Source organism: Atheta coriaria, unplaced genomic scaffold, assembly GCF_025399875.1.
Source record: "Atheta coriaria isolate IRGN ID8LTWV9N9 unplaced genomic scaffold, Caltech_Dcor_3.1 hic_scaffold_10_pilon, whole genome shotgun sequence".
Lineage (NCBI taxonomy): Eukaryota > Metazoa > Arthropoda > Insecta > Coleoptera > Staphylinidae > Dalotia > Dalotia coriaria.
In genome coordinates this window covers 5,143,627-5,168,985 of record NW_027045452.1, presented here as the reverse complement: position 1 = coordinate 5,168,985, position 25,359 = coordinate 5,143,627, and the positions used below count along the sequence as shown (strand labels likewise).

The window sequence follows — 25,359 nt, the reverse complement described above, 5'->3', positions numbered from 1 at the left end:
TTGCTTTTCCTGCTGCGCGGTGCGGTATCTCTCCGAATTGCTCGCAACTCTCAGCTCAGACTCAGCTGTGCGCATACAATTCGAGCCGGAGCTTTTTCCCATTCTTCCGAAAATACACAGAATGCCCATGCACGCCGCCGAGCCGCGAACAGTGCCAACCGCGATCGCGTATCAATAAAGCAAAGCTCCATTGCACGCTACAAGTTTCATCGCTTATTAGCCGCGCAGTCAAAAACAATCGCCCGGCGATGTGATTTCGTGTGCATTCTCGCGATATGTGGACAACGTAGCCATGGGACAAATCAACAGTGGCATGCCAGGTCAGTACATACAAAGCAACACATTTGATTGCTGAATTAATTCAAACGTGAACGCAAAAATCAAAACAAAAGCTCATCAGCTTTTGACCGTCCATTGTTTACACGCGGATGCTGTATGTACCAACATATCAGCAACAGCTTTACATTTGATTACTTGCATTCGTCGGTGTATCAAAATATTTCTAATGTGTTTACATATTTAGTCATTTATTGTGTCTCGATTGGTGTTTATGCGCTGTCCGCCGGTCGTGTTTTTTTATCGCCGCGGCGTATATCTGCTCTCAGTGAGTTGAAAGTTAAAGGTCAAGAATGTTACCGCGCTATTCCATGCACACAGAACATCGCACACATTTCCACCGTCGCCGCGCGATGAGCAATAATGATTTGCCATCCTTCGTGAGTTGAATCAAAGTTTCTAATGTGTACATAAGTTGTATTTTGAATTTGAAAGTTAATTACATACCTTGTTGTGATGCGATCATCATCGATCTTCGCCTACTTTTACTTTCCGCCATTTCGATTTTTTTGTTTACGACTCTCACGTCTTCGATTGTTTTATATGTGCAATACGATAAAAAATATCGTTACGTAACTATATTGTATATGCAAATATTTGTTGGTCCTTGTTGAAAGAAGAATTGTTTGATTTGCGCGGATGAGAAAGTACCAATGAGCAGGAAATGTTGTAACTTGAGAAGTGAAGAAAAACGTTGTTTGCTGCTGTGTGGGTTGCATACATTAAAGCTGATTTTGCGGTGTTAAAATTTAAAATTGGATAATATTGTAAAATACGGTAGCGTTAGTATTTAATATGGTAAAATGTTAACTAAAATATTACTAGAAGTGAAATTTGCATGAGTTTATGCATGGCTAGGAACAAGTACTATCGCGTTGTGTTTGAGGTGTGCGGACAAAAATATGTAATGGTCAGAAATTGTTTCAAAATATAGATAATCATTATAACTACAAAAATAAAAGAGAAATAATATGGAATATAAAACAATGAATATAAAATATTCTGGAAAACTAACATAACGAACTCACCCGTCATTAAAAATTAAATTATTTTGCTTCTAAAAATAATCTGGTTGTACGTACGTAATAATTAATGAAGCTATTGATGTACTAATTGATATCTGTTTACAACTTGTTATTCATAGTATTTTTTTAAACCAGGTTTATATAGTACCTTCCAGTAACCATGAAGTTTATTTAACAATATTACCATTATTATAGTAATCTGTAGTTTATATTAAGAATCTTACATAACAAGTGTGCGAATGGCATTGCTCCCCATCCGACCGACATTAAACTTGTAGGAAAATGCATAATTATAAGCTCGGCTCGGCGCAATTAGAGAAAGGCCATAATTAGATGGAAAAAGCGGCCCATTAGAAAACTAATTATACGGGCGCACGGGGCCGCACGCGTGCTCCGCGCACGGACATCCGGCTGTTGTAAAAATACCCGGCCAACAACAATGCCACGCATTGTTGACTCCCCCGTGCTTCTTTTCTTCAAAACGCTTCATTCTTCATTATTTTGCTTTAACTCATTTTACTGCCGCAGGTGAATGCGGTTACGCAAACGGCACGAGCCGCCAGAGCAGCAAGATGCGACCACCAATGAATCAGACACGTGCGATGTGTTTTTCTATAAACAATGGCATTATTCAAACAGATAGATATTGTTTTATATTTAATTCTAAAAGTGTATGAGGTTTTTTGTCACTGCGGCTTCTTTATTATGGTTTCAGCTATGTCATTAATATTAATCAAGTTTTATTAATGAGTATGTTTTTAATTGTTGATTAAGCATTAAATATTTAACACACCATGTAAGATTTGATTGGTAATCATTTTTAAATCAGAAGTTCAGATAAATTTCACTGAATTTTAGAACATTTTACAAATTCCAACTTTAATTATTAATAACTTTTTAAGTAATACGCGGATCAATATAATATTTTCATAACTAGTTGTAGAATTTAATTCGGAATCTATTTTCGAAAGAATTATTCTAATACTGCTAATTGTTGTGGCCTAGTCGACGTTGCGACTTTGGTTACACAGACTAGCTGCTCAGTAAATGATGCACACAAGAAATTTGGAAAGATACTAGTTTATTAATTCTCTTTACTCCTATTTAATATGTGTTTCTCTAATACGTCATGTACAAGAGTCCGATTTATGACGTACGTCTGCTAATGATTTAAGTCTAAGTTCAACAGATTAGCGGAAGCAAATACGGTATAGGAAAAATACATTATTTGGAAACTTAACTTGTACGTAAATATGATATATAAATGTCTAATCGCTAATTACTCTATTGCTATGGGACAACGGTCGTAACACTCCTCCCCCTTATAAAGAGAATTCCCTTCGTCCCGAAGGCACGTTGGTTTCCGGATGATTCTTATCTTCTGTGGCATCAATGTCCTCTTTCGTTTGATTTACCACAGTTAAATTAATGGGAGATTGGGTGTTGTGATTCTTAGTTCTTTTACGTTTTGTGATGGTGCGAATTATAAAAATAGCAAATGTTGTTCCGGCAATAATGATTGATACGATGGCAATGGACAGACCCTTTGCTTCATATTTTCTTGTTTCCTTTGATAGTTCTGCTTGCAACATGTTATCGAAAAATTCTAATTTGTGTTTGGTTAGCTTTAGTTGATTAATGTCGGTGCCCTTGAATTGTATGGCTTCTAATTTTAGGTTTTCTATGTAATTTGCCTTATTTTTACAACATAAATCATTACTTATATTAACGGTTGGTATGAAATGGTTATGTGAGTTTATATGCTTAGTGTTTATAATTGTCTTTGGGGTTAGGGTCACCATTTTTGTATAGCACTTGCATTGTGCATCTAGTGTTAAAATTCCGGTGCCACAGATCACTATTGATTTTCTCACTTTATTACACACTATAGTTGCTGATAAGTTCTTGGTCACTATGAACATCCATGAGTTTGGATCTAGAGGTGTCCAAATTTCCATTGTTGCTCTTGTAGTGATGGTGTGACAGTCCTCCGGAATTGTTGAAGTTGCTGGATCTTTTAGCATAACTTCACAGATGGGTGATGTTGCCGCAGAGTATATAGTGTGGCATTCGCAGATAGTTTCATTGCCATGAAATGTCTTGCAGGTTGACAAATCCGCCAGCATGCTATATTTGTTACTTGCTGCATCAATTAACATGTACGGTTGAACAGGATTTACATATGAAAGGATTCCTGGACGACCGGAGAAGTTTGGGAGTGGTATTAGTTGGTATAAGAGAAAGTCTTGCTTTGATGTTATTGGTAGTTGGATTGAAAATATTAATATGTCCTCGATAATAAATGTTTTGATTGTGGTTATGGATAGGAATTTGTATAGATTTTCGCGGGTATTTGGGAAAGGTAATTCTTTTCGAATATAATGTGGGGCTTATGATCGATGGGTGGAGAATATTTTGCTTTGCGAACATAATTGCAGTTATGGTATTATCCAAGTCAGCATGGTTTTATTAGATTTTTGTGATACGTTTTTTCTTTTTGTTTAATTTTAAGGACCACGGTTTGATTTTGGTTTACTTTGGTAATTTCGTATGGGCCCGTGTAAATTTTTGATAATTTCTTTGTGGTACCCGGTTGGACGCTTTTGTCTTTCAAATAGACTAGTTCGCCAACTTTAAATTCTCTGTTATTCGCATTCTTATCATACCAGTGTTTCGATTTTTGTTTAGCCTGGTCTAAGTTTTCTTTGGCTATTTGGAAACTTTTATTTAGTCTGAGTTTTAGGTTTTGATGGTAGTCGTCATATAAATATCGTTGAGACACAGGTCCCGTTATTGAGTTGGGAAGGATTGCTTTAAAACCGAACAAGAGTTCGTGAGGAGTTAATTGTGTATCGGAGTGAATTGCAGTGTTATACGAGAACATTGCCGTTGCAATATATTCATCCCAGTTATCTTGTTTTTTATTAGTAAAGTGCTTTAGGTAATCTTTTAGGGTTGAATGTGATCGTTCTAGTGCGCCATTTGTCTGTGGGTGGTATGGACTAGTTGTAATGTGTCTGATTTTAAAGATTTTATTTACTTCCTTAATGATATTAGACAGGAATTCGGTACCATTATCGGTAAGTATTGATTTTGGGATTCCAAATATCATTATAAATTGGACGAAGTTGTCAGCAACCGTTTTTGCCTCATGGTTTTTAATAGGCTGGGCATACGAATATTTTGTTAGGTCATCTTGGAAGGTCAAGATGTACTTGTTTCCGTTTATGGTTAATGGTAGTGGACCCACTATGTCTAGAGCAACGCGATAGAATGGTTGTGGTGATGTTGTGGTGATTTCCATTGGTGCTTTAATAGGCCGCCGATTCACTTTGTTTTCTTGGCATTCTTTGCAGTTTCTGATAAACTTTTTTATGTCTCGCCTCATACCATGCCATTTATAATTTTCTTTCAGCCTATGATAGGTCTTTAATTGTCCCGTATGCCCGGAAATTGCTGTCGCGTGATTTTCGAGAATTATTTTGTTAATTTCGTCTTGAGATTTTGGTTTGACTTTTTCCTTGTTTACTAGAGTTACTTCTATGTCATCTCCGAAAATAAAATATACTAATTCGTTTACAAGTTCTTGTTTAATATTTGGATTGACTTCTAGAGGATTTAAAATGCAAATTTTCTTTATCTTCGTTTCTATTAATTTATTATATAAGTTCTGGAAAGCGTAGAAGATATCTTGTACTGATGGTTTATCAAAATGATTTAGGTGAGTTATTAGTACAAAGGCATGTTTTTTATCTTTTTGTGTGTGAATAATGTCGTGCATTTTTGGCTGTTTACTATTAACTTCTTGTATGTCAAATTTAGCGCTGAGATTGTGGTATAAAAAGTTATTTTCATGGCAGTCTTTTGCGAATGGAATAGCTATTACTTCATTCTTAAATAAACATTCGTTGTTTGACTTAATTTCTATAACTGCCGTGTTCCTGTAATGGAACTCAATAAAATTTTCGTAAGTTTTATTATTGCCAATTGCTGCTATTAAAACGGCAGGATTACGCGAAAGTGCGTCTGCGTTAGTATTTTTCTTTCCTGGCTTGTAGATGATTTGATATTCGTACTCTTCTAGCTTTAATCTCCATCGGATTAGTCGAGATGATGGGTCTTTGCAACTGAATAACCATTGAAGTGGTCGATGATCTGTATTAATAATTAACTTTTGCCCGTAAACATAGGGTCGAAAATGATTTACAGCCCAGACTATAGCTAGCAGTTCCCTTTCTATAGTGCTATAATTGCATTCAGCTTTATTTAGCGTTCGGGATGCAAATGAAATAGGCCTATCTAATTGGTTTTCATCGAGTTGTGATAGAATTGCGCCGATTGCTACGTTACTTGCATCGGTTGTAATAATAAATTCTTTTTCGAAGTTAGGATAAGCTAGAGTTGATTCTGAGGAAATGATCTGTGTTAGAGTCTTGAATGAAGCTTCCTGGAGTGGGCCCTATTCAAATGTATTTTCTTTCTTTAGCAGTTTGTTGAGTGGTTTTGCTATTTCAGAAAAGTTGTTAATGAAACGTCTATAATAGCCCATAAGCCCTAGGAATTGTCGAATTTGTTTTTCGTTTTTGGGTCGCGGATAGTTAACGATTGCATTGATTTTGCTTGGATCTGGCTTAACACCTTTTTCATTAATAATGTGTCCGAGGTAGATAACTTCTTTTCGAAGGAATTCGCACTTTTCTGGTTGCAATTTTAAATTATTTTCCCTGAGTCTTTTAAAAATGCCCTTAAGTCTTTTTGTGTGATCTTGTAGGCTTGACGCGTAAATTACGATGTCATCAAGATAAACGAAGCAATGTTTATCTTGCAGTCCGCTTAATGCGACATTCATTAGCCTTTGAAACGTTGCTGGAGCATTACGAAGGCCAAATGGCATTCTTTTAAATTCGTAGTGTCCGTTTGGGGTTGAGAATGCTGTTTTTGCTCTGTCCTCAGGCCTCATTGGAATTTGATAGAATCCTGATGCCAAGTCAAGGATGGTAAAATATTTGCTATGACCCAATTGGTCCAGAATGTGTTCAATATTTGGTAGAGGGTAAGAATCTCCTACTGTGATATTGTTAAGTTTGCGATAGTCAATAACGATGCGCCATTTCTTTTCATTTGTTTGCGACTTTTTGCCTTCAGTTTCGTTGTTTTTATCCAGCGCGATGACATTAATTAATTTGGTTTGTAAATTTTCTATTCTTAAATGAAAATCGATTATATTTTCGCCAGATTTTTGAGATATACAATTGAGTTCTTCTCTCAATTGGCTCGTGTTTTTGTGATCAGCAAAAGCTTGAGTTAGAATGATTTTTAATTCTTCCCACGTTCTGATTGTTTTGCTTCGGATGTGAGTACGCGCATTACCTCGGATTTTGGAGATTATGATAGCTAAAAGCATATCTTTTTGTGTTCCTTCCGCAAAGGAAATTGCATTATTACAATCAGCCAGAAAGTCATATAGTTGTTCGCGATTGCCGTCAAATGAATCAGGGAGCATTGCTCGTAGATCGGTCATGTTAAAAGCCATTCTATTTTGCAAATTGTTTAGAATGTGGCTTTGAATTGGAGTTTGATTTTGAGTTAGAGTTTGATTTTGAGTTGGACTTTGATTTTGAGTTTGAGTTTATTTTGAGTTGGACTTTGATTTTGATTTTGGGAATTATTTTGATTTGAGTTGGAACGAGTATCAACCATATCTTAATTTTTGCAACAAAATAACACAGCAAGCTAGTGAAATTTCTCTACTCACAGTTTTTCCTGCTCGAATGCTTCCTTCGGTTTCTCTCGACAGCTTCACTGTTGGCGATGGACGTTGTCGTAGGCTTCGGCGGGATCAATGATGGTTGGAGCAAAGAGGGTGAACTCAAAAATGTTTAAGTATTTATCGGCTACTCAGTTCACCGTACTTAAATCTTTTAAGTTCTACGGCTTGATCAAGTTTCTTGAACGAATCTTCTTCTTGATCGAGTTCGAACACTTCTGACACCAGTATGTTGTGGCCTAGTCGACGTTGCGACTTTGGTTACACAGACTAGCTGCTCAGTAAATGATGCACACAAGAAATTTGGAAAGATACTAGTTTATTAATTCTCTTTACTCCTATTTAATATGTGTTTCTCTAATACGTCATGTACAAGAGTCCGATTTATGACGTACGTCTGCTAATGATTTAAGTCTAAGTTCAACAGATTAGCGGAAGCAAATACGGTATAGGAAAAATACATTATTTGGAAACTTAACTTGTACGTAAATATGATATATAAATGTCTAATCGCTAATTACTCTATTGCTATGGGACAACGGTCGTAACATAATAGTAATTTCATGTAATTAATTAAACACTCACGTCTGGTTAGAACACTATTACTAATTCAATTCCTATGCAAATTCTTGCACAACTGTTGCAAGAAAGTGCTAAATGTAACACCATTCAAATAAATAACTCACAGCAATGTCTCCTAAGTAAAAGTGGCGCACAAAAAACCACAGCAAGTAGGAAAAGAGGAACTACCATTCTTTCTAATTTCGTTGGCATCAAAGCACATCCGTTTTCATTTTTTGTGTGCGTCACTTCGAGTTCTCGGGTTTGACCATTAAAACGGGATAACATTACGCGGCGTCTCATTGTAGTCATTGTGCAGCAATAATAATTCAGCGCGGAAACGTTTTTCGCAACAAATGTCGCGCGGTGTTTCAACATTCTTCTTCGTTAAATTGTTGCGCCTTGGTTCATTCATATAAAGGCGTTTAGGAAACCATCTCATCACAATTAATGAAACACAATGAGACACAAGAAATGAAATCTACACTTGAACTTTACTTCGGCGTAACAAGAGTTACAACAAGTGTAACAGCACGAAGCAACTGTACATCGTGTACGCTTTTATATTTGCGCGGAAAACAAATAAAAAACGCGTTCAAGAGTATGAATAATTGATCTAACGGAGTCGAGAGTGAGAATTGTGAGTAATCCGCGACTGATCTGCTTGTTCTGGTGAAAAGTGGAATAAAATGCCAAGTGGCTAATTTGCATTCACAGATGCCGAACACGTTAGTTAAATTGAAGTTCTGGTGTTGTAGTGTTGTTATTGTTATGATATAGGAACTAATTAAAATTATGTTTGGAAATATTTGGAATACATCGGTCTAATTAAATAATTAATATCTACATAAACATAAACATATTATTCTATTATAACAATTTTTGATAACCTAAGGTCAAAGTTTTCATCTATGTTCACTTGATAGCAAAAATTATGTTCACAAAGTTAGACATTTAAAACTTATATTTCAAGAAAGGTTCAAGTTTGTAAAACTTATGAATGAAACCAATTGTGAACCTCGGAGAGTAAATTAAGCCCGTAGTTCAATTATCCAATTTAATTCTATTGACGTCCCTGCAGGCTCCGTGCACTGCGCACCAACAAAGGTTATATGCCTGCTTGTCATTGCGCCTCGTTTCGTACGGTTTCAGATTCGTAAGGTTCATAATCACGCGGCAGACGCGCACAGCATAAGTGTTTTGAACTTTGACTCCGGTGTGTGTGTACCGAAGGAAAAGAATGTAATGCCGAAAGAATGGAACGAATACAATGCGGATTGTATTGGGAGTTGCGGATGGTGTGTGTGGTTTGCTTGGACGTCTTCCTGTGTCGCGGCTGCAGCGGGCGACGTAATTATTTAATGCAATGATGAGATAATGACGCGCTCGATATGCTCGAGAGTTGAAGGGCCATTATAGGATGATGCGCACTACGAGCAAATTGGCATCATCTTTGATGTAATTGCATTAAGCGTTTGTCGTCGTTTAATCATTCCAGTGGGGGTGATTATCTATCACCTGCTTCTAAGATTAGTGTTTATTTTAGTTATTTTCTTCTTCTAGTAAAAGAAAGCGAAATTTATTCAGCTTTAATTTTTTTCGAAAATTGTTTCAAGATTTTTTATTTTTTTTTAAATTTTCTTGAAATAAATACCAATTTAATGCAAATAGTTTAAGTGTTATCACTTAAAACTACTTACTGATTGTCGTATTTGGTACAGTAAAACTGTTACAAAATTCTATTCTCATGTGAATTTAAGTCTCACATTTTTTTCTTCTCAATAGTTAAGCATCGTATTACTAAAACTATTTCTGTACCTTTCTGTTTGTTTTGTCTTTGTTTGCGCGTGTGCCGCGATGTGCATTAAGCGTACTAGGCGCTGTAACTAAATTACGGTAATAGCTGTTTGCACGAGGTTGGCACCCCTCCGATGCATGCGCGTGTGGCTTGTTGCTTCCCCGCGCGCTGGACGCGGCGCAGCTGCCGCACACGTGTGCCGCGGGGAAGTCCCGACGACTTCCTCTGCTTCCGATGCACGGCTGCAGCGCGCAGAAAGGTGGACGCAATAAATGCACTCGCTCTCTCGAATGAAGACACCGCGAAAGTTCCGAAGCGTCGGCGTACTCGGCGTTCATTCATATTCATTCGGGATTTTATTAGGGTGGCGAGAGATGGAGGGTTGACACGGCATGTGGAAACTCGAAACTTCAAATTGCAACGCATTGAATGAGTTCCGAATTTCCGTTCAACAATGCAGTGTGCAGTCTGCCGATTGTGCGCGGCTATTTTGATTCGAATTCAATTTCGGCGTTTGCGAAGGGGTGTAGGGGTGTAATGAAACATGTTGCATGCAGATGGTCACCTTTGCATGATTTTGACTAAATTAAGTTTTTCAGTTGTAGTATTGGAATAGAATCATTTATTCTATTCTATTTAGTTTATGGTCCAGCTTGCATGCTGGTGATGCGGTAAAACTATTCGGACGCAATGTGCTCGTCTCAAAAAACAGCTGTGGTATAATAATTTCCAATCAGTGATAATTTTTGTTTGGACCTTCTTCGGACCACGTTTAGACGTTTACCCAGGTTTGCTACAGATGTCTGTTACCTGTGCGTTCGGTCCAGCTGACTTTATTTTGGAGCAGCAACGCATCTTAAAGAAAGTTAAAGACGTTTTTCGAGGTTTTTTAAGTTTTAAAGTACAGGTTGCTTAGTAAAAATCACAAGGTACCAGCAGCTGAGGCCTATGGTCACTGAAAGCATGAGTTAAAATCAGAATATGTATAGTTTACTTTTTTATTATTCTGCCGTTTTAAGCACCTGCAAGGAATAGAATTTTACTTAGTAAGACGGGAAAACAATGAATAAAAAAACAGACCGAAATATACGCCCAGCCTGCGATATTTTATGTATGCCAAATGATGCTTTGCATTTAAAATGACGATAAAATTGACTTTTCCACTGTTCACAATTGGAGCATATTTTTAAGATATATCTCCAAGTAAATATCTTCAAATAGGTATCAATATAATATAATAGAAGTAAAAGGTGTTTTTGCAAGCTGTCCACCACAAAACCTCTCAACCCTTCACTTAAAATTCAGATCGATTCATGAATTATTGTTTAATTTTGAAAACGTCGAATTTATAAATATGCGACGCATGCAACTAGAGTAACAATGCGACAGCAGCAGTTGGTGTTATTGTGAAAGTGGTAGACGCGTGCTCGACGCACATCCGAAGTGCTACCGCGGCTATCGCGTCGAGAGGGGTTGGTTATTTTCAGAATAAAACAGCATAGCGGCATGCATGAGCCAAATGGCGATACACGGCGCGCTTACTCGCTCGTATGCAGTTATATGTGGTCTGGCCGCAGACAGAAGGGGCCCTTCCGAAGAGAAGAACATGCGGAAACACCTGGCGTTTCGCATGCACCGCTGGCGCGTGCCTCGTTCGCATGGCGCGCGCCCGCTAAACAAGAAATCGAGCAGGCGTTTATAATCCGCACACCGCACATTATATATCGGTAGCCAACACTGCACAAGATCACCAGCGGGCCATCGCATCAAGAAGCAAGTAAAACAAGTCATGTTTGTTACTTTAATGAAATTCCGAAACATTCAGATAAATTTAGCTAGCAATGTGTTTAAAGTGCAAGTATCTTCCGGGTAGCAAAATTCATCAAGTCACGTGTAACACGTTTTACATTCGTGTAATTTTCTCAGGCACATCTTGATGCCAAATGTGAGTAATATAAAATCGAACCTGATGCTTACAATGTATGATTGTCCTGTGCTGTCCATGAGGTACACAGTTGGAGACAACATGTGTCGCGCACCTTCTTGACGCTTATATAAAAAAATACAATTTTGCCTACAGCACGTTTGGTTTGCATTTGGATTTGCCCAGGCACGAGTTACACCTAAAAAAGAAAGAAGGTAGTTTTACATGCGAGCAGTGCGTCTCGGATGGCCCGTGGATTTTGTCATTGTTGCGCGCAAGTGTAACTTCACCTCCGCAATTATGACAATTCACAATAGTATTGAATGCTGCGTTTTGAATAGCGCAACAGATGTTTCTTCGATTGCACCTCGGACCTACGGAGACATTTGGTGACCATCGGTCAGCAACGCAACGTGAGACCCACATGTTTCCGCCCGTATTCTGCGAAACTCGCGATTTGCTGTAGATGTGAAGCACGTTTTTATCGCATTATCTATGGTGTGGTAATGATAGTAATAATAAAACCGAATCGTAATTGATTGAAGATGTTGCATGGTGGAATGGTTACTACTACTTGCACTGACATTGCCGTTGTATTGATATTGGCAGCTCATGAAAGAACGAACGCGAGGTTCACACGATTCACACGGTCTAGCTCTACACATCCCGGCAGCGAGGAATAAGCGTGCCACTTATTCAAGCATCACACGGTCCATTCGATACCAAGGCGCACGTCTTGCGTTTCTTCCGTGCGCGCAGTAGCAACTCCAATGGACAAAGAAACAACGATTATATCTTACGTCTCGGACGAAGATGGTCGATCATCTGATTTTAAAAGTCTCCGAAATTATCTCAAGTTTAAAGATCACACTCGCATTGTAGAAAACCACCATCCTTTTAACGAAACGTTACCTGACTTTGTGCTGTTGTACAATTCTCGTGCACCCTGAGGCCGACTCGGGGTTGTTTTTTTCGTCGGAATAACCTGACGTATTGTGTTGTGCAACTGCAGCTGATGTCCGAGGAGCCGCACAAGGGATGGACTATTAAAAACCTAAGAAGGAAGAAAGGTTTTTAAATTTTAAATGCATGCGAAGCAAGAAAATAGTACCATTCATGCGTCGACTCTTTGCCTTCCTTCACATGTGAATAGTCGAGAGAAATGGTAAAATCATATGATGCAAAACTGTTCATCGGCAGTTTTCTATAGTGCGCTTCGAGACCTTTAAAATCTTTAAAACCCGGCGACAATAGCATTCAACTTGCACATACATAACGCAACACTAGTTTACGACCTTCCTCAGCCTCACATGTGCTAAACTTTAAAAACAAGTTGCAACATTTGCAGCCATTTCATCGATTAATCATATTTATTTGATGAATTGTTCCACGTCCAACTGCAATATGTTAGGCGTTCGTAATTATATTATAAAGTCTGTCTGCGCGCACGACGAATGAAATTTGTGTTGCGCTGCTCGCGGCATGATATGATGGAAATAGTCGGGCATCATCTGCTGCGTCGTTTTCGTCGGTCTGTTGCGTCACCTGCTACAGATACGCGCGGCGACACCGTTCGGCTAGTGCGTGTGGAAGTTATCAACAAGAATGCAAGAAGGCGCACACACGTGGCAGGTGGTGTGAGAACGGCAGCATCTTGCGCTTTCCATGCAATTTCCTATATCATAATCATCACCAATGTGTGACTCCAATTGCAGTGTCGGGCGGCACGACGCGACGACATTCAATACTTGAATGTTAATCATGTTGAAGTAAATGTTAATTGGAAATGATGCATTGAGTTCTGGTAACCGCAATGAGTGCAATGTAAACTTGACTATGATGATGAGTAGACTCGTGGAATTTATTATAAGTACATCCGATTGGATTGTGTTCACGTGGTAAGATGAAGTTTGCTTCTTGTATCCAGGAAATAATCTATAAATGTACTTCATCTAATAAGAGTAAAACATTTTTTTGGTTTTGAAAGTTTTGGAAATCTTCACGGATGCTATAAATATCTGATTTTTCCTTTGGTTTATATTTAGGCGTCACACCTCAACATCTTTCACGTTTGTCTCTTCGTGATCATTAGATTCGTGATAGCAACTGCTCTTCCCATTTCAGAGGTCCCTAGTCCCTGTGATCTGTAGCAATAGATTCTATCTCTATTTTCATCTACCTAGTGCGTGAATGTGTAATTTTAGTTCCAGCGTTCCAGGACAGGACATTTTAGGGTAGCTCGATGCTCGCACACACCACCACAACCCATGTGCTCTCATGTGGGTCGGCGTACATCTGTAGCGGCTGCGAGGGCAGCAGGCCCATGCGGCGCTCGGCATTGGCTCTTCGCATAAGGGGGGCCCTCCTTGGTCGGGCAGCTGTTTGCGCGCGCGCCCCTCCACCCGCTGCCCGGGCGCGCACTCAAAAGCGACGCGCGCTTCCCATGCGAACTCAGTTCCGAACGGCGCTCTTAGGGTTGTGCATCGCAACCTTTCCGCGAGCATACAAAACCCATACACAACTTCGCGTCTATCTAGTCCAGCTCACAAACTGTTTTAAACACATCCAGAGCGCGTTCATTCATATGCATTAATCAAAAGTGTGCTTTACGTTTCTTTAATGGGGATTTCCGACGAGACCAAGTGCAATTGCGAAAAGGCGGCGAAACCGGCAAAGGGCACCATACTAGCGCCGCTAAAGGGCAAAATGAAGGTCTTCAAAAAGATCAAGCGAACTTTCCTCGGTAAGCATTTTAAATATAAACCACGCGAAATATCAATACACAAATTCGGAGAAACCAAGGTTACTATACATGGCAATAACTTATACGTTGGTAAAGTGTCTTATCAAACGTTTGTTTACTTACGAACGTTTTGTTTACCTGCCAGGTATTGATTGTCTGTCACATACAAGAAACACGCTACACTTAACAATCGAAACATTGAGCGTGCCATACAAATATCGAAAAGAAACCGTTTAATTTCTATATTTAATCGACGATAACAATAAATTTCTATATTTGTACGCATTTCGATATATCACAACGTGGGTGGGGGGCACTCAAGTACCGAAGAAGAGTTCTCGTGTGATTCGCGGCGCGCTCGCGGCTCGACGTTACCTAAATGTTAACATCTCCGTCACGACTTGGCGTTTCCCACGGTACGGTAGTTCTCAGGACTCGCGAGGCCCGTGAAGACTTTCTCGCGCCGCGGCCACTCACGAGCGTACCGTTCGATGATATATGCCCACTGTCCGAACCGAACGCACTTAGCGAATGCATTCGTACACATATTAGTGGTACGCACTCGGTCGGCGACGTAATCACTTAAATTTTCAATAATTGCTTTAATGAATAACGAGGAGCCACAATGCGCGCACTCCGGATAATAACCGCCGCGCCATGGGTACCACGTTGCACGACTTCGTATTTTACACAAACTTTTATTACCATGGGAATTCTCGCGAGGAGGAAATAGATTGAACGCGTTATAAATAAATATAGGAGGTTATTTTTAGATATTGGAATCATCCTATATCATATGTATTGCTAGCACAACTGTTATCCCAGTGGACATACAAAGCGGGTATGTCCTACTTGTAAAGTCCGTTGGCACCCTCCATTGAATATGTGTCCCCAGTGTTTGTATGCTCTTTACATACACTCACACTAGGCAGTTTTCTAGCTTGATAGAGTAACGGATTTCGTAGACCCTCATTGTACTTTCTTTTTCGTATTGCTTTGTTATTTCTTTCGACACACGGAGGGTTGGTTACCTACCAGATGTTCTATTCTTAACTTTTCGGTCCGAAACTACATCATATCTGTTACCACATTGCACTCAAGAAGAAATAAACATTCGGAAATTAATTAAACAGGCTAATTTTAAAAGATTGAAACTTCGATTGTGGCACAACGTTGTCGGGGTACAATGATCTTGCCTCGTATGTCGGGCGACTTTAATGTCTTCGTCACAGTGTTTTGCTCGCGTTATTCTACAATCGTGCTCATCAAGCAAAGACCAAGGTTGTTTCACTCTACTGGCTTCGTTCGTTCGCGAGAAGGAAGCGCATCCGGTCTCGCTCACGCTCGCGACGCAGTTGCGTCTCGAACTTTATTAGGTTTTTCCTCTTCTCGGCGTTTTTTTTTTCCTTTATACATTTTGTGCGTTCCTCGCGTCGTTTGCTGTTACAACTGTTATATTACATCTTCCTGCTTGTGCTAGAATTGAAAAAAAAATCAGTGTAGCCAAGCAAAAAATTCGTTTTAATTGCGAATGATTCATCGAGTGCACGAACGTGCTTTGTTCACGAATTCATCACACCCTCGTGGATTGCGTTTATGACGGCGCACTTGACTCGTTTTTCCTCTTCATGTTCCTATACATGACATGCGGTGATATGTGGCAAATTCGGTAATTCCCTGTCGTCCCCTTCGGCGCGAAGGAAGCTAATCCTTTGCTTTGCTTCGATAATAATACATCGGTGGAAACGCAACATGTGCGCCGGCGATGCGCTCCAATCCCTCGTCGTACGTCTCGTCTTTTTGGCGGAACGAAACGGATCGAAATTCGAGCACAATGCCGCCTTCTTCCTCCCCCTAATGTGTTGCGCGCGCGGCTTGTGCTCGAGCCGCTGCTCTTCCGTTTCCGTTTCGTCGCCATTCAAACCTACCCAGCGGATCGCCGACGGTGTAACGCAATATCTTAAAAAACTACGTCCGGTTTCGATCGCACTCGTACAGGATGCTGATCCACATCTACATATTACAACAATGACTTGATCGTGTGGCGAGGAAAGAAAAGTGGGTAAAGTCGTAAAATGTAAATCGAGTTTACCTGATCTTTGGTTGGTACGCTGTGCACCCCTCGGCGAGTCCCATCTTACCCTCATATCCCAGCCGGTTAAGAAGCAGCTGTTGTTATGTTATGAGGCGCACCTGGTTTTTGCGCACCATGTGCAGCTATTCGGTACTACCCGATATCTTGCATGGGAACATACGGAATTATATTTTCGCATCTCTGCAAAAAAACAGATGTTTCCGAACACATTGCTAATTGTTTCCTCTCGCGGTATTCTGGTATTAATAAGTTTTATTGTTGTTACAGCCTCTCGTTCCACATCCGAGGGCTTGGGAACGAATAATCTACCGCCGCTGCAATTCCACAATGTACGCGGTGATCATATCCGTCTCTACCGCAACGCCACAGTCGCCCGCAGGGTGGAGAGCTTCTGCAAGGGCATTGCATTTAGTGCGCGACCTGTCAAAGTCAATGAGAAGGTAATTAGTTACTTGTTTTCATGAATGAACAATGTTTAAGTTATTGTTTTTTGTTGTATTTTATAGATTTGCATTAAATTCGTTGAAATTTCCAACAACTGGAGCGGCGTAATTCGCTTTGGGTTCACCTACCATGATCCGAGCACTCTTCGGTACAACCTTCCGAAATACGCATGCCCGGACCTCACAAACAAACCCGGCTACTGGGCGAAGGCTCTACCCGAACGCTTCGCCACCCAGAACAACGTCCTGTATTACTACGTTACCTCCTCCGGTGATGTGCATTTTGGCATTAACGGCGAAGAGAAGGGTATTTTCTTCGGCGGAGTCGAGACGCGCGGCCAGCTCTGGGCGCTTATCGACGTCTACGGTAATTCCACCGCCATCGAGTTTGTCGAGTTTGAGCATCAGCTAAATAACTCCCGACGCGATGTCGTCACCAATAATTGTGATAACCACCGCAATAACAACGCTAATAACATCCCTGATGAGATTGACCGTCTTGTCTACCCGATGCAGAATGTTAACATTCGCACAACGGCGGAGCGCGACTCTGAAGAGCTCAACCTCCCCGTTATTCGCTACCAGCCGTCACACCTCAACTTCAACGCGTTCCCATTGCATCGCACGCGTGGTCGCAACGTGCGCTTCAATTCAAGCCGTACGATCGCGTCGCGTATTGACTCAGAATTCTGTCAAGGCTACGTCTTTACCGGACGCCCACTTAACATTGGCGAAAAGATGGTGGTGCAGATTTTGGCCACCGAAAACGTTTTTGAAGGTTGCCTTGGCTTAGGCTTGACGAGTTGCGACCCAGCAACCTTACAGATATCTGACCTACCGGACGACTCCAACTTCCTCTTGGATAGACCAGAGTATTGGGTCATTAGTAGGGATATCGCACGGACGTTAAACGTAGGAGATGAGATTAGTTTCTACGTCTCGCCTACAGGTGAGGTGCAAATCAGCAAAAATGGCGGTTTGCCTGTTGTGGTCATCCATGTCGACCAATCACTCCGATTGTGGGCATTCTTTGACGTGTTCGGATCGACGAGAAAAATCCGCGTCCTCAGTTGTCCGTTGGCAACTACCCCAAATCGCAGTCACGAACGTAGGATCGTCACACCGAACTCCGAATCAATGAACAGCCTCAACACTCAATCGGAGATGCGTCGCAATGTGATGCTGCCGTCCAACAGCAGATGTGCCCCTCAGGTGGATATTTCTGAAGCCCCTGGCACAAACTACATGCCTACAACTCACGTGAATATTGTCAATCATGCAAACAATAATCCGACACCACATCCGTCGCATCACTCATCGCAGAACCTTGCGAACTTCAACAGCGACGCCATGCCGTCGATGACATCGTTGCCTACTAGTCATTATCATAGCAATCACAACCTGGTACCCACCACATCGAACGCCACCATGATCTCCATGAATAGCAACACGTACATTGAGGTAGGTTTCAGTCAAACATGCATTTGATTAAAATAGATTTGTTGGAAAATAAACACGTGTCTAACAATTGTTTATTTATTTATAGCCAATTTCGGCCGAGTGTAACAAAGGTCCCGAACCACTGTACGGTCTACCAATGGGGAGCAATCAACTGTATTCGGCGGGGGCGGAGTGCACGATATGCTACGAGAAACCGATCGACGCCGTCCTCTACATGTGCGGTCACATGTGCATGTGCTACGAGTGCGCCCTACAACAATGGCGCGGTAAGGGCGGCGGCCAGTGCCCGCTCTGCCGTGCGGTCATCCGCGACGTCATACGAACGTACAAGTCGTAAGGGCCAACACAACAGCGCACCAACCATATTTACTAGTTAGTTACATTGTTGTCTGTTGATTCTCCCTGGGTGGAAGTTGTGTTTCTGTTCGATATCTTCCTGCACAAGTCAGTGCGTGTACAAATGCGCGGCATTATCGGCATTCTAGTTAAGTTTATTATTTTTCAACGCCTCCAAAGAGGATAAAAAGTGTAGGAATTCCAACAATGGGAAAACAAAAGACTGATTTTTGTTTTTTCGCAAATGTTTTCCACGTTTCGAATTTGTTAAATGTTCTTTTTTCGTTCTTTTCTTCTGTTAAGACCAAAGACGTTTCGCGTTCGTGCCAAGTGTTGGCAAAACGCGTGATCTTGTAGGGTGCGCACAAAGAAAAAAAAAAACGCGGCGCACACCAACTATTAGCTAAGTCATTGAATTTATAATTTCAACAACGTTTTGTTTATGGGGTCTGATGTCTGATGTGCGTGCGCGATATGCAGTATATCAATTTCTAAACGAGAACGAAACGAAATAGTTACATACAATAGGATTTTCTAGTCATTTAACGATGTATTAAATAGCATAAAGATAGCTAATATTTATTTATTCTTTAGACGTTAACTTATGAAAATGAAATGAAATCGAGGACAAAAATCGGTTGGAGTTCAATAACAAAAACGGCGATTTTTCTTCAAAAAATACATTTATATAAAAAAAATATATATGCGTAACACTATATCATTCCCTAATCTGAGTCCGACTCAATTCTACGAATTCTTTTCCTTTTTCCAACATCCTGCTTGGCTGTAATCTTATTCTTGCGTCTGTTTTTCAATTCCAACTCAGCTTTTTCTAGTTCATCTAAACTTTCAACTTCTAATTCGACCGAATCGTCATCGATGCAAAACGAATCTTTAGCGTAGGTCAAATCAACTGTTTCTTGGAATATTGTATCATCCACATGTCTGACAGCCGGCCTTATTAGAGGTTTTGCCCGCGTGAATGGACTTCGAACACTTTGTAAATACATTGCTTGTGTTTGGGTGGCAGGCGCAATCTTAGCATCATCGTCGTCAACAAAACTAGAGTCGTATCCATCTTGACTGCTAACGTGCTCGTCGGCACTGTGCATTTCATCGGACGAAACCTCCGCTTCCGAATCGATGAATTGACGCGCGCGCTTTGCGGTCATCTTGCTTTTAAGTGTTTTCACTCCTTTGACCATTTCTATACTTGATAGTGATGTACTACTGCCAGCACTAGCCAATTGTGGTAGGTCTTCATTTGATTTTTCAGAGTTTAGTTTATTCGATGGAGTGAACAAAGTTGGACTTTTCAAAACACTTAAATTTATCTTCGGACTTGCTTTCTTTAACAGCGACGTGTCCAAGATATCAAAGCATGACAATTGTTTCTTCGACTTGTTCAACTTTGGTAGTACAGGTGGGTCCGCCGGCGGAATAAACGAACTTAAGTTGGGTGATGAGGAACCTTCATTTTCTGATAATTGACTAGTTGGTAATACATTGAATAAATCATTTGCCGTGATTTTTTTCTTTTTTGCCGTTTTCGCAGATTCATTTTGTTCATTCATGATTGTAGGTGTTTTTTGCTTGAGTATACTCATATCTAGCAAATCAATGGCAATAAATTTTTTTCTCCTTGTTTCAGAAATTGCAGGTTTCGGTATCACATCAAAATCAAACAAATCATTTGCTTGCACTTTAATTTTCGGAGATGATTTGCTATTATTTGGTTTAATATCTAATAAATTCTGTGGGATAATTTTTGTTGGCGGTTTTACTATGGAGGATGCATCAAAAATATCAGTACAATCAAATTTTATGCGTTTCTTGGCTCGCATTGAACCAATCGATTGTGTCTGCGACGCTTTGCGTTTGTTTATCAGCGGCGAGGGCGACGCTTCAATAATATCTTCATCTACAACATGAATTTGCGCAGTCGATGCACTTACCCCATTACTTATTTTTGGTGGACTGAACACTGGTAATTCTTCATCGAACAAATCCGGTGATTCATGCGAGGCATTTACAATTTTATTATCATGAGATTCTTCTAGTTCATGTATTTTTATAGGACTTTCTTCCGGCAAATTCGTAATAGTAACAGGCTCGTTGTATATATTTTCTTGACTTTGACATTCTTTTTCTTTATTCTTGTTTAATTTCTCACTAATTTGGTACTGCAAATTACAAATGCTTGTTGCATCAAAATTGAGATCAATTTTTAAGTTGAGATAACCAATTGGTACCAAATCTCTCTTGATGTTTAAATCACTCTCAAATTTACCACATAAACCGCAATCTTCCCGATTCGCCAAAATACTGGTAATTTTGGCTTCTAAAAGCGTTTCTATGCCAAGTTCCTTCTCATCTGGTACGGCTGCCGATATTTGCGAACATTGTTTGAACATGTTTCGTATATCCGTTTGTTTTTTCGCAGCAATCCGAGTAGATTTCTTCGAAGGTTGTGGAGTGTCTAGCTTTTTCGATTTGATGTTGAAGCGAGAATAATCAATATGTCTCATTATATCAATAAATATATCAGTTTTAGAAGAACTTGGCACATTCACAGAGCATGTAGTGCGTTGTAAATTTAAATGTTTGTTAAAAACTAAACAATCGTTATCAACCTCCGACTCATCATCATTTAAAATGAAAAACTTTGTTTTAGGGATAAAATTGCTGATATTTCTTAATTCAGACTTAGTTGTTTTCATAATTGAATCATGCATTCTGGTTTCCAACATTGTAGAACTAGCAGCAGTGGATGTGAAATAATTGGTTAGTTTCATAACTTTCTTGGGTGCAATAAACAACTCCTGACATTCCGGCGACAACCCATCAGGAATCATTTTGGGATTATCTTTATACAACTTATCATCAATATTCTGCGAATGTATCAATGCGTTAGAAAGATGCTGCTTTTCCTGTAAACAGTCTTTGAGAACTTGCTGTTCTCTTCCCTCAGACACCAAGATGACAACGCGTCCATTGCGATCGCGACCAGTACGCCCAATGCGTTGTATAAAACGCACCGAAGACTTGTTGGAAATATCGAAGCATATAACTATGTCCACAAAACCAACATTAATACCCTCCTCACCGATGCAGGTGGAAATGAGAGTGTTGAAATTTCCGCTGCGAAATGAATCGATTATGTTCACCTGCTGTTTCTGTGTGATGCTGCTCTGACCCATGAACATCTTAGGTTTGACTGATGGCTGATCAAGAAGTGCAGCATACGCTTCCGCCACAGAGTCTTTATATTCGCAGAAAATTATTACTTTACTTTTAACGTCGTGCGTGGCAAAATGCTGGCTGAGTATTTCACGTAATTTGTAGAACTTTGGATGACCAAATTTGCAATTCTCTGGAAGCTACGATAAAATTCACTCAAACTGTTTCATTTTATACAGTCGCAAGACTATAGATTATACACGAACTCAAACAGCGCTTCTACATGCTTTGATCTTAATAAAACTTACTTTTAAATGAGATCCATCTGGTAACTTGTCGCAAATTAAAGGTGGACCAACATAGTTCGTTATATCATCCACAAGTTGTTGAATTTCGGAAGAACAGCTCGTAAGCAATGGTTTGTTGATACTTTCTGAGATCCAAAAATCATATTAACGATAAAAATGATGATTTCATTAAAATTTACCTTCAAAAAATCGTACAAAACTTCTTAATCCATGCCTTAGAAGTAAATCATAAGCGTGATACAAGATTGTGCAAGTAGCAAACACTTTTGTGATTAGTTTATATTTTTCAGTGGATCTATTATGTGTATTTTTTTCCTGATACTCTTTGGATAAGTAAAATAATCTGCCTTTGTGCAAGGAACTGAAATTAGAATGTATCACTTTATTCTCCACCAAAATTCTCACATATTTGTCTAGAATTTTTTTGTAGTCATTGATTACTTCAGATAATTTCCCATCCAATTTGAGCACAATTGTTTGTATTGATTTTTGATGTGAATAAGGTTGCACATCTGCAGAATTCTCTGTACGGACTTCTAAATGTGAGATCAGTAATTGCTGGCAGATACTAATTACATCTACCACATTTGAGGCAGGTGTTGCTGTTAAAGCCAATACTCTGAATTCTTTGTTTAACTCCTGCAGCTTGTTGATTACTTCACAATATGCATGATTACCTCTTGCTCTATGTGCTTCATCAATCACAATGCACTTTATTTTAGATCCTAGTCCATCAATTGTATCTAAATCATTCCTGAGCACTTGGGGTGTCAAGAAAAAGACTCTTTTGTCTTTCCATATTGATGTTCTGTTTTGTTTCAATACACTTCCTATAATCAGTTATTACTTTAAGCATAATAAACTAATTTAAATTAATACCTGTTAATTCAGCAGTAGATTCCTTCGGAATAGCAACAATGCCATAACAGGCATCAACTTGTTGTTTGACTAGAGGTTTAGTTGTTGCCATAAATATGATCTTGCCAGATGGATACCATCGATAAAAATTGTACATCACTACTGCCGCAATAAATGTTTTGCCCAAGCCAGTGGGAAGGCAGACCATTGTGTTTTTGAAGAGGGCTTCTCCAACAATATCCTTCTGGTACTTTCTGATAGGCAAATTTGTTGGATAGATCCATGTTTTACCAAATTCCAAATTAAAGCCTGTAGCATCATGTTGTGTGGCTTGCATTCCCTTTTTATAAACACAAAATATGCAGTAATAATAAAATAAACAGTATTATATTGGTTTGTCGAATGTTACGAACTTCACAACAAACTCATACCCGTTTTTGTGGTTATTAATCAAACGTTATTTTGAGTTTTAAGATAGATTACCCAACTTACACAGTGGATTTGCTAAAATATCAGACTCGTCGCCTATTTAAAAAAAAAATGTTTGCAGTCAATCCATAACGTATTATGCAACAAGTAACAATTAAACTTTGTACTGTTTATTGCAGATTATTTAAGAATACGTGGTTCTATCTTTTTTTATTTCAAATTTCTAACATTTTAGTTCCAATTTTAAAATGCATATTTTAGTTGAAGCAATTACTATTTAAATTATTAGTCGAAAAGTAAAATGTTACTAAAATAAATCTTTAAATTCAACGTGTATTTGCGGCAACATTTAATTATCAATTGTCTAAAAATCTAATGAAGATAAAGAAAAATTGTATACCTACACTAGATTTTATTTTAAAAATTTTATTTTTCAAGAATTGAAATATGGCAGATTTACTTTTTATTTTCTAAAGTTGACCAAAAACTAAATAGATTCAGTCAAAAGATACCTCTTGACTATTTTATTATTGAAACTCGTTATTTTGTGCAAAAAATTTTATTTTTAGATAAAGTATGTAGAATCACATGATTGATTCAGGGCACCGTATGAATATAGCGGTGGATTTGACCTGATAGAGGTAGTTTCCGACGGAAATAATATGAATTAATGAATATTTAGATGATTTTAATTAACTAAAATGATATAGGTATTTAATTTCAAGAGTAAATTACTAAAGAAGTAAAATTTGAATGTTTTTATGCTTTTTTGTAGTTTTTGAAGAATTTTGATGCCATTTTAAGGAAAATATGTGATTTTATGACAAATATATACTTTCATTACTATTTTGCAGTGTATTATGTTTATTTCTTGCTAAATTGATGAATATTTGCATTAAAATTGCAAAATTTACTTTATTTATTTTGAATTAATACATTTTAGCGACATCTACATTTGAAGCTTTAAGTTATGTGTTAAAATTGCTATTTGTTTAGATAGGATAGTGCATGCACAGTTGCGTGTATGTGGGGCACACGCACACAGCCATTTAAGTGCGCGATCACTCACTGATTCATAGGCAATCGCTCAGGTTGTGGGCAGTTATGACTGTGGGCAGTTGTCGTGTGAGCGATCGTCTTAGGAGCAAAAGTCCGATCATGAATCGCTCACTGCCTCGTATGCACGCCACACTTTTTGATACACTTTGTATTTTCATGAGGTACTCATGTTTTCGCTAAAAATATTCCTGCGAGTGAAAGTCGGCATGCCCAGTTGTTGGGTAGCCGGCACGCAACTCTTACCTCGTGCGATAAGTACTAATAGGGTAAAACACCCAATCGTTGGCACACCTCCAATTATTGGCACTTTATATTTTAACTAGCGACCCGCCCCGGCTTCGCACGGTTGCAATACTGATACTAAATACACTACAGAAAAACTGTGAACGTTGTGGTATAAAATATATAGCCCATGTAATTAAAATCGATCCAGTAGTATTGATTTATTCATTACTGTCCGTGGCCCGCACGCGTTAAATTTGGAGTAAAACAATCCCCCTTTCCCTATACCATGAAGATTTCCTGCTGTCTTTGGAATATCTAAATTCATACACTACATTTTTACTTTTTACATTTTATAGTATGTGCCGCAGTAAAAAATATCTAAATTCTTACCATTTAGAAACAAAAGATAATCAACAATCATAAAAAACAAAAGATACCTATTCTTTTCAGTTTTTTTTTACTGAAATACCTCTAATTTATATTTTAAAACTACTATCATACAATTATTTATCGTAACTTAGTTATAATTACTGATACGTTGTCGCGCTGAAAAGCACGTTTTTATTAGGGTAAAAGAGGGTAATGGGGGTCACTTAAGGGAAAACTCAAATATAATTTAAATTATAAACAAAATACTTATTGCAATCGCTTATAAGCATTGTTTACTTAAATACCTATTATTTGAAATAATTTTCGGTCACTTTGACAATCAAATTTGGATATTATTAAAGTTTGAAAAAAAAACAGATTTGACTCTCATTACACCGACATGCGGATAATGGTGGTCACCCTGGGAACAATCGGAATCAAA

At 39.0% G+C, this 25,359-nt stretch overlaps 2 protein-coding genes across 5 annotated transcripts; one reads left to right on the top strand and one right to left on the bottom strand.

The window, feature by feature from the left end:
* Positions 1–40: 40 nt before the first annotated feature.
* Positions 41–19,195, top strand: neur (E3 ubiquitin-protein ligase neur). 2 transcript variants are annotated; one of them, XM_065314279.1, is made up of 4 exons: positions 41–320; positions 16,517–16,689; positions 16,756–18,153; positions 18,239–19,195. In XM_065314279.1, exons 1-4 carry the CDS (start codon positions 293–295, stop codon positions 18,488–18,490), a joined length of 1,851 nt encoding a protein of 616 aa, XP_065170351.1. In that variant the 5' UTR covers positions 41–292; the 3' UTR covers positions 18,491–19,195. The 2 variants fall into 2 exon arrangements, with proteins under 2 accessions (XP_065170351.1, XP_065170350.1); XM_065314278.1 differs by lacking the exon at positions 41–320 and adding an exon at positions 13,512–14,154.
* Fancm (FA complementation group M) lies at positions 19,154–24,552 on the bottom strand. Of its 3 annotated transcripts, none has more exons than XM_065314275.1 (5): positions 24,334–24,552; positions 22,857–23,175; positions 22,157–22,807; positions 21,978–22,102; positions 19,154–21,869 (listed from the first exon to the last, which is right to left on the bottom strand). In XM_065314275.1, the coding sequence occupies exons 2-5, from the start codon at positions 23,170–23,172 to the stop codon at positions 19,215–19,217; spliced, it is 3,747 nt and encodes a 1,248-aa protein (XP_065170347.1). In that variant the 5' UTR covers positions 23,173–23,175; positions 24,334–24,552; the 3' UTR covers positions 19,154–19,214. The 3 variants fall into 3 exon arrangements, with proteins under 3 accessions (XP_065170347.1, XP_065170348.1, XP_065170349.1); XM_065314276.1 differs by lacking the exon at positions 24,334–24,552 and adding an exon at positions 23,249–23,510; XM_065314277.1 differs by lacking the exon at positions 24,334–24,552 and adding an exon at positions 23,267–23,294.
* Positions 24,553–25,359: the final 807 nt, after the last annotated feature.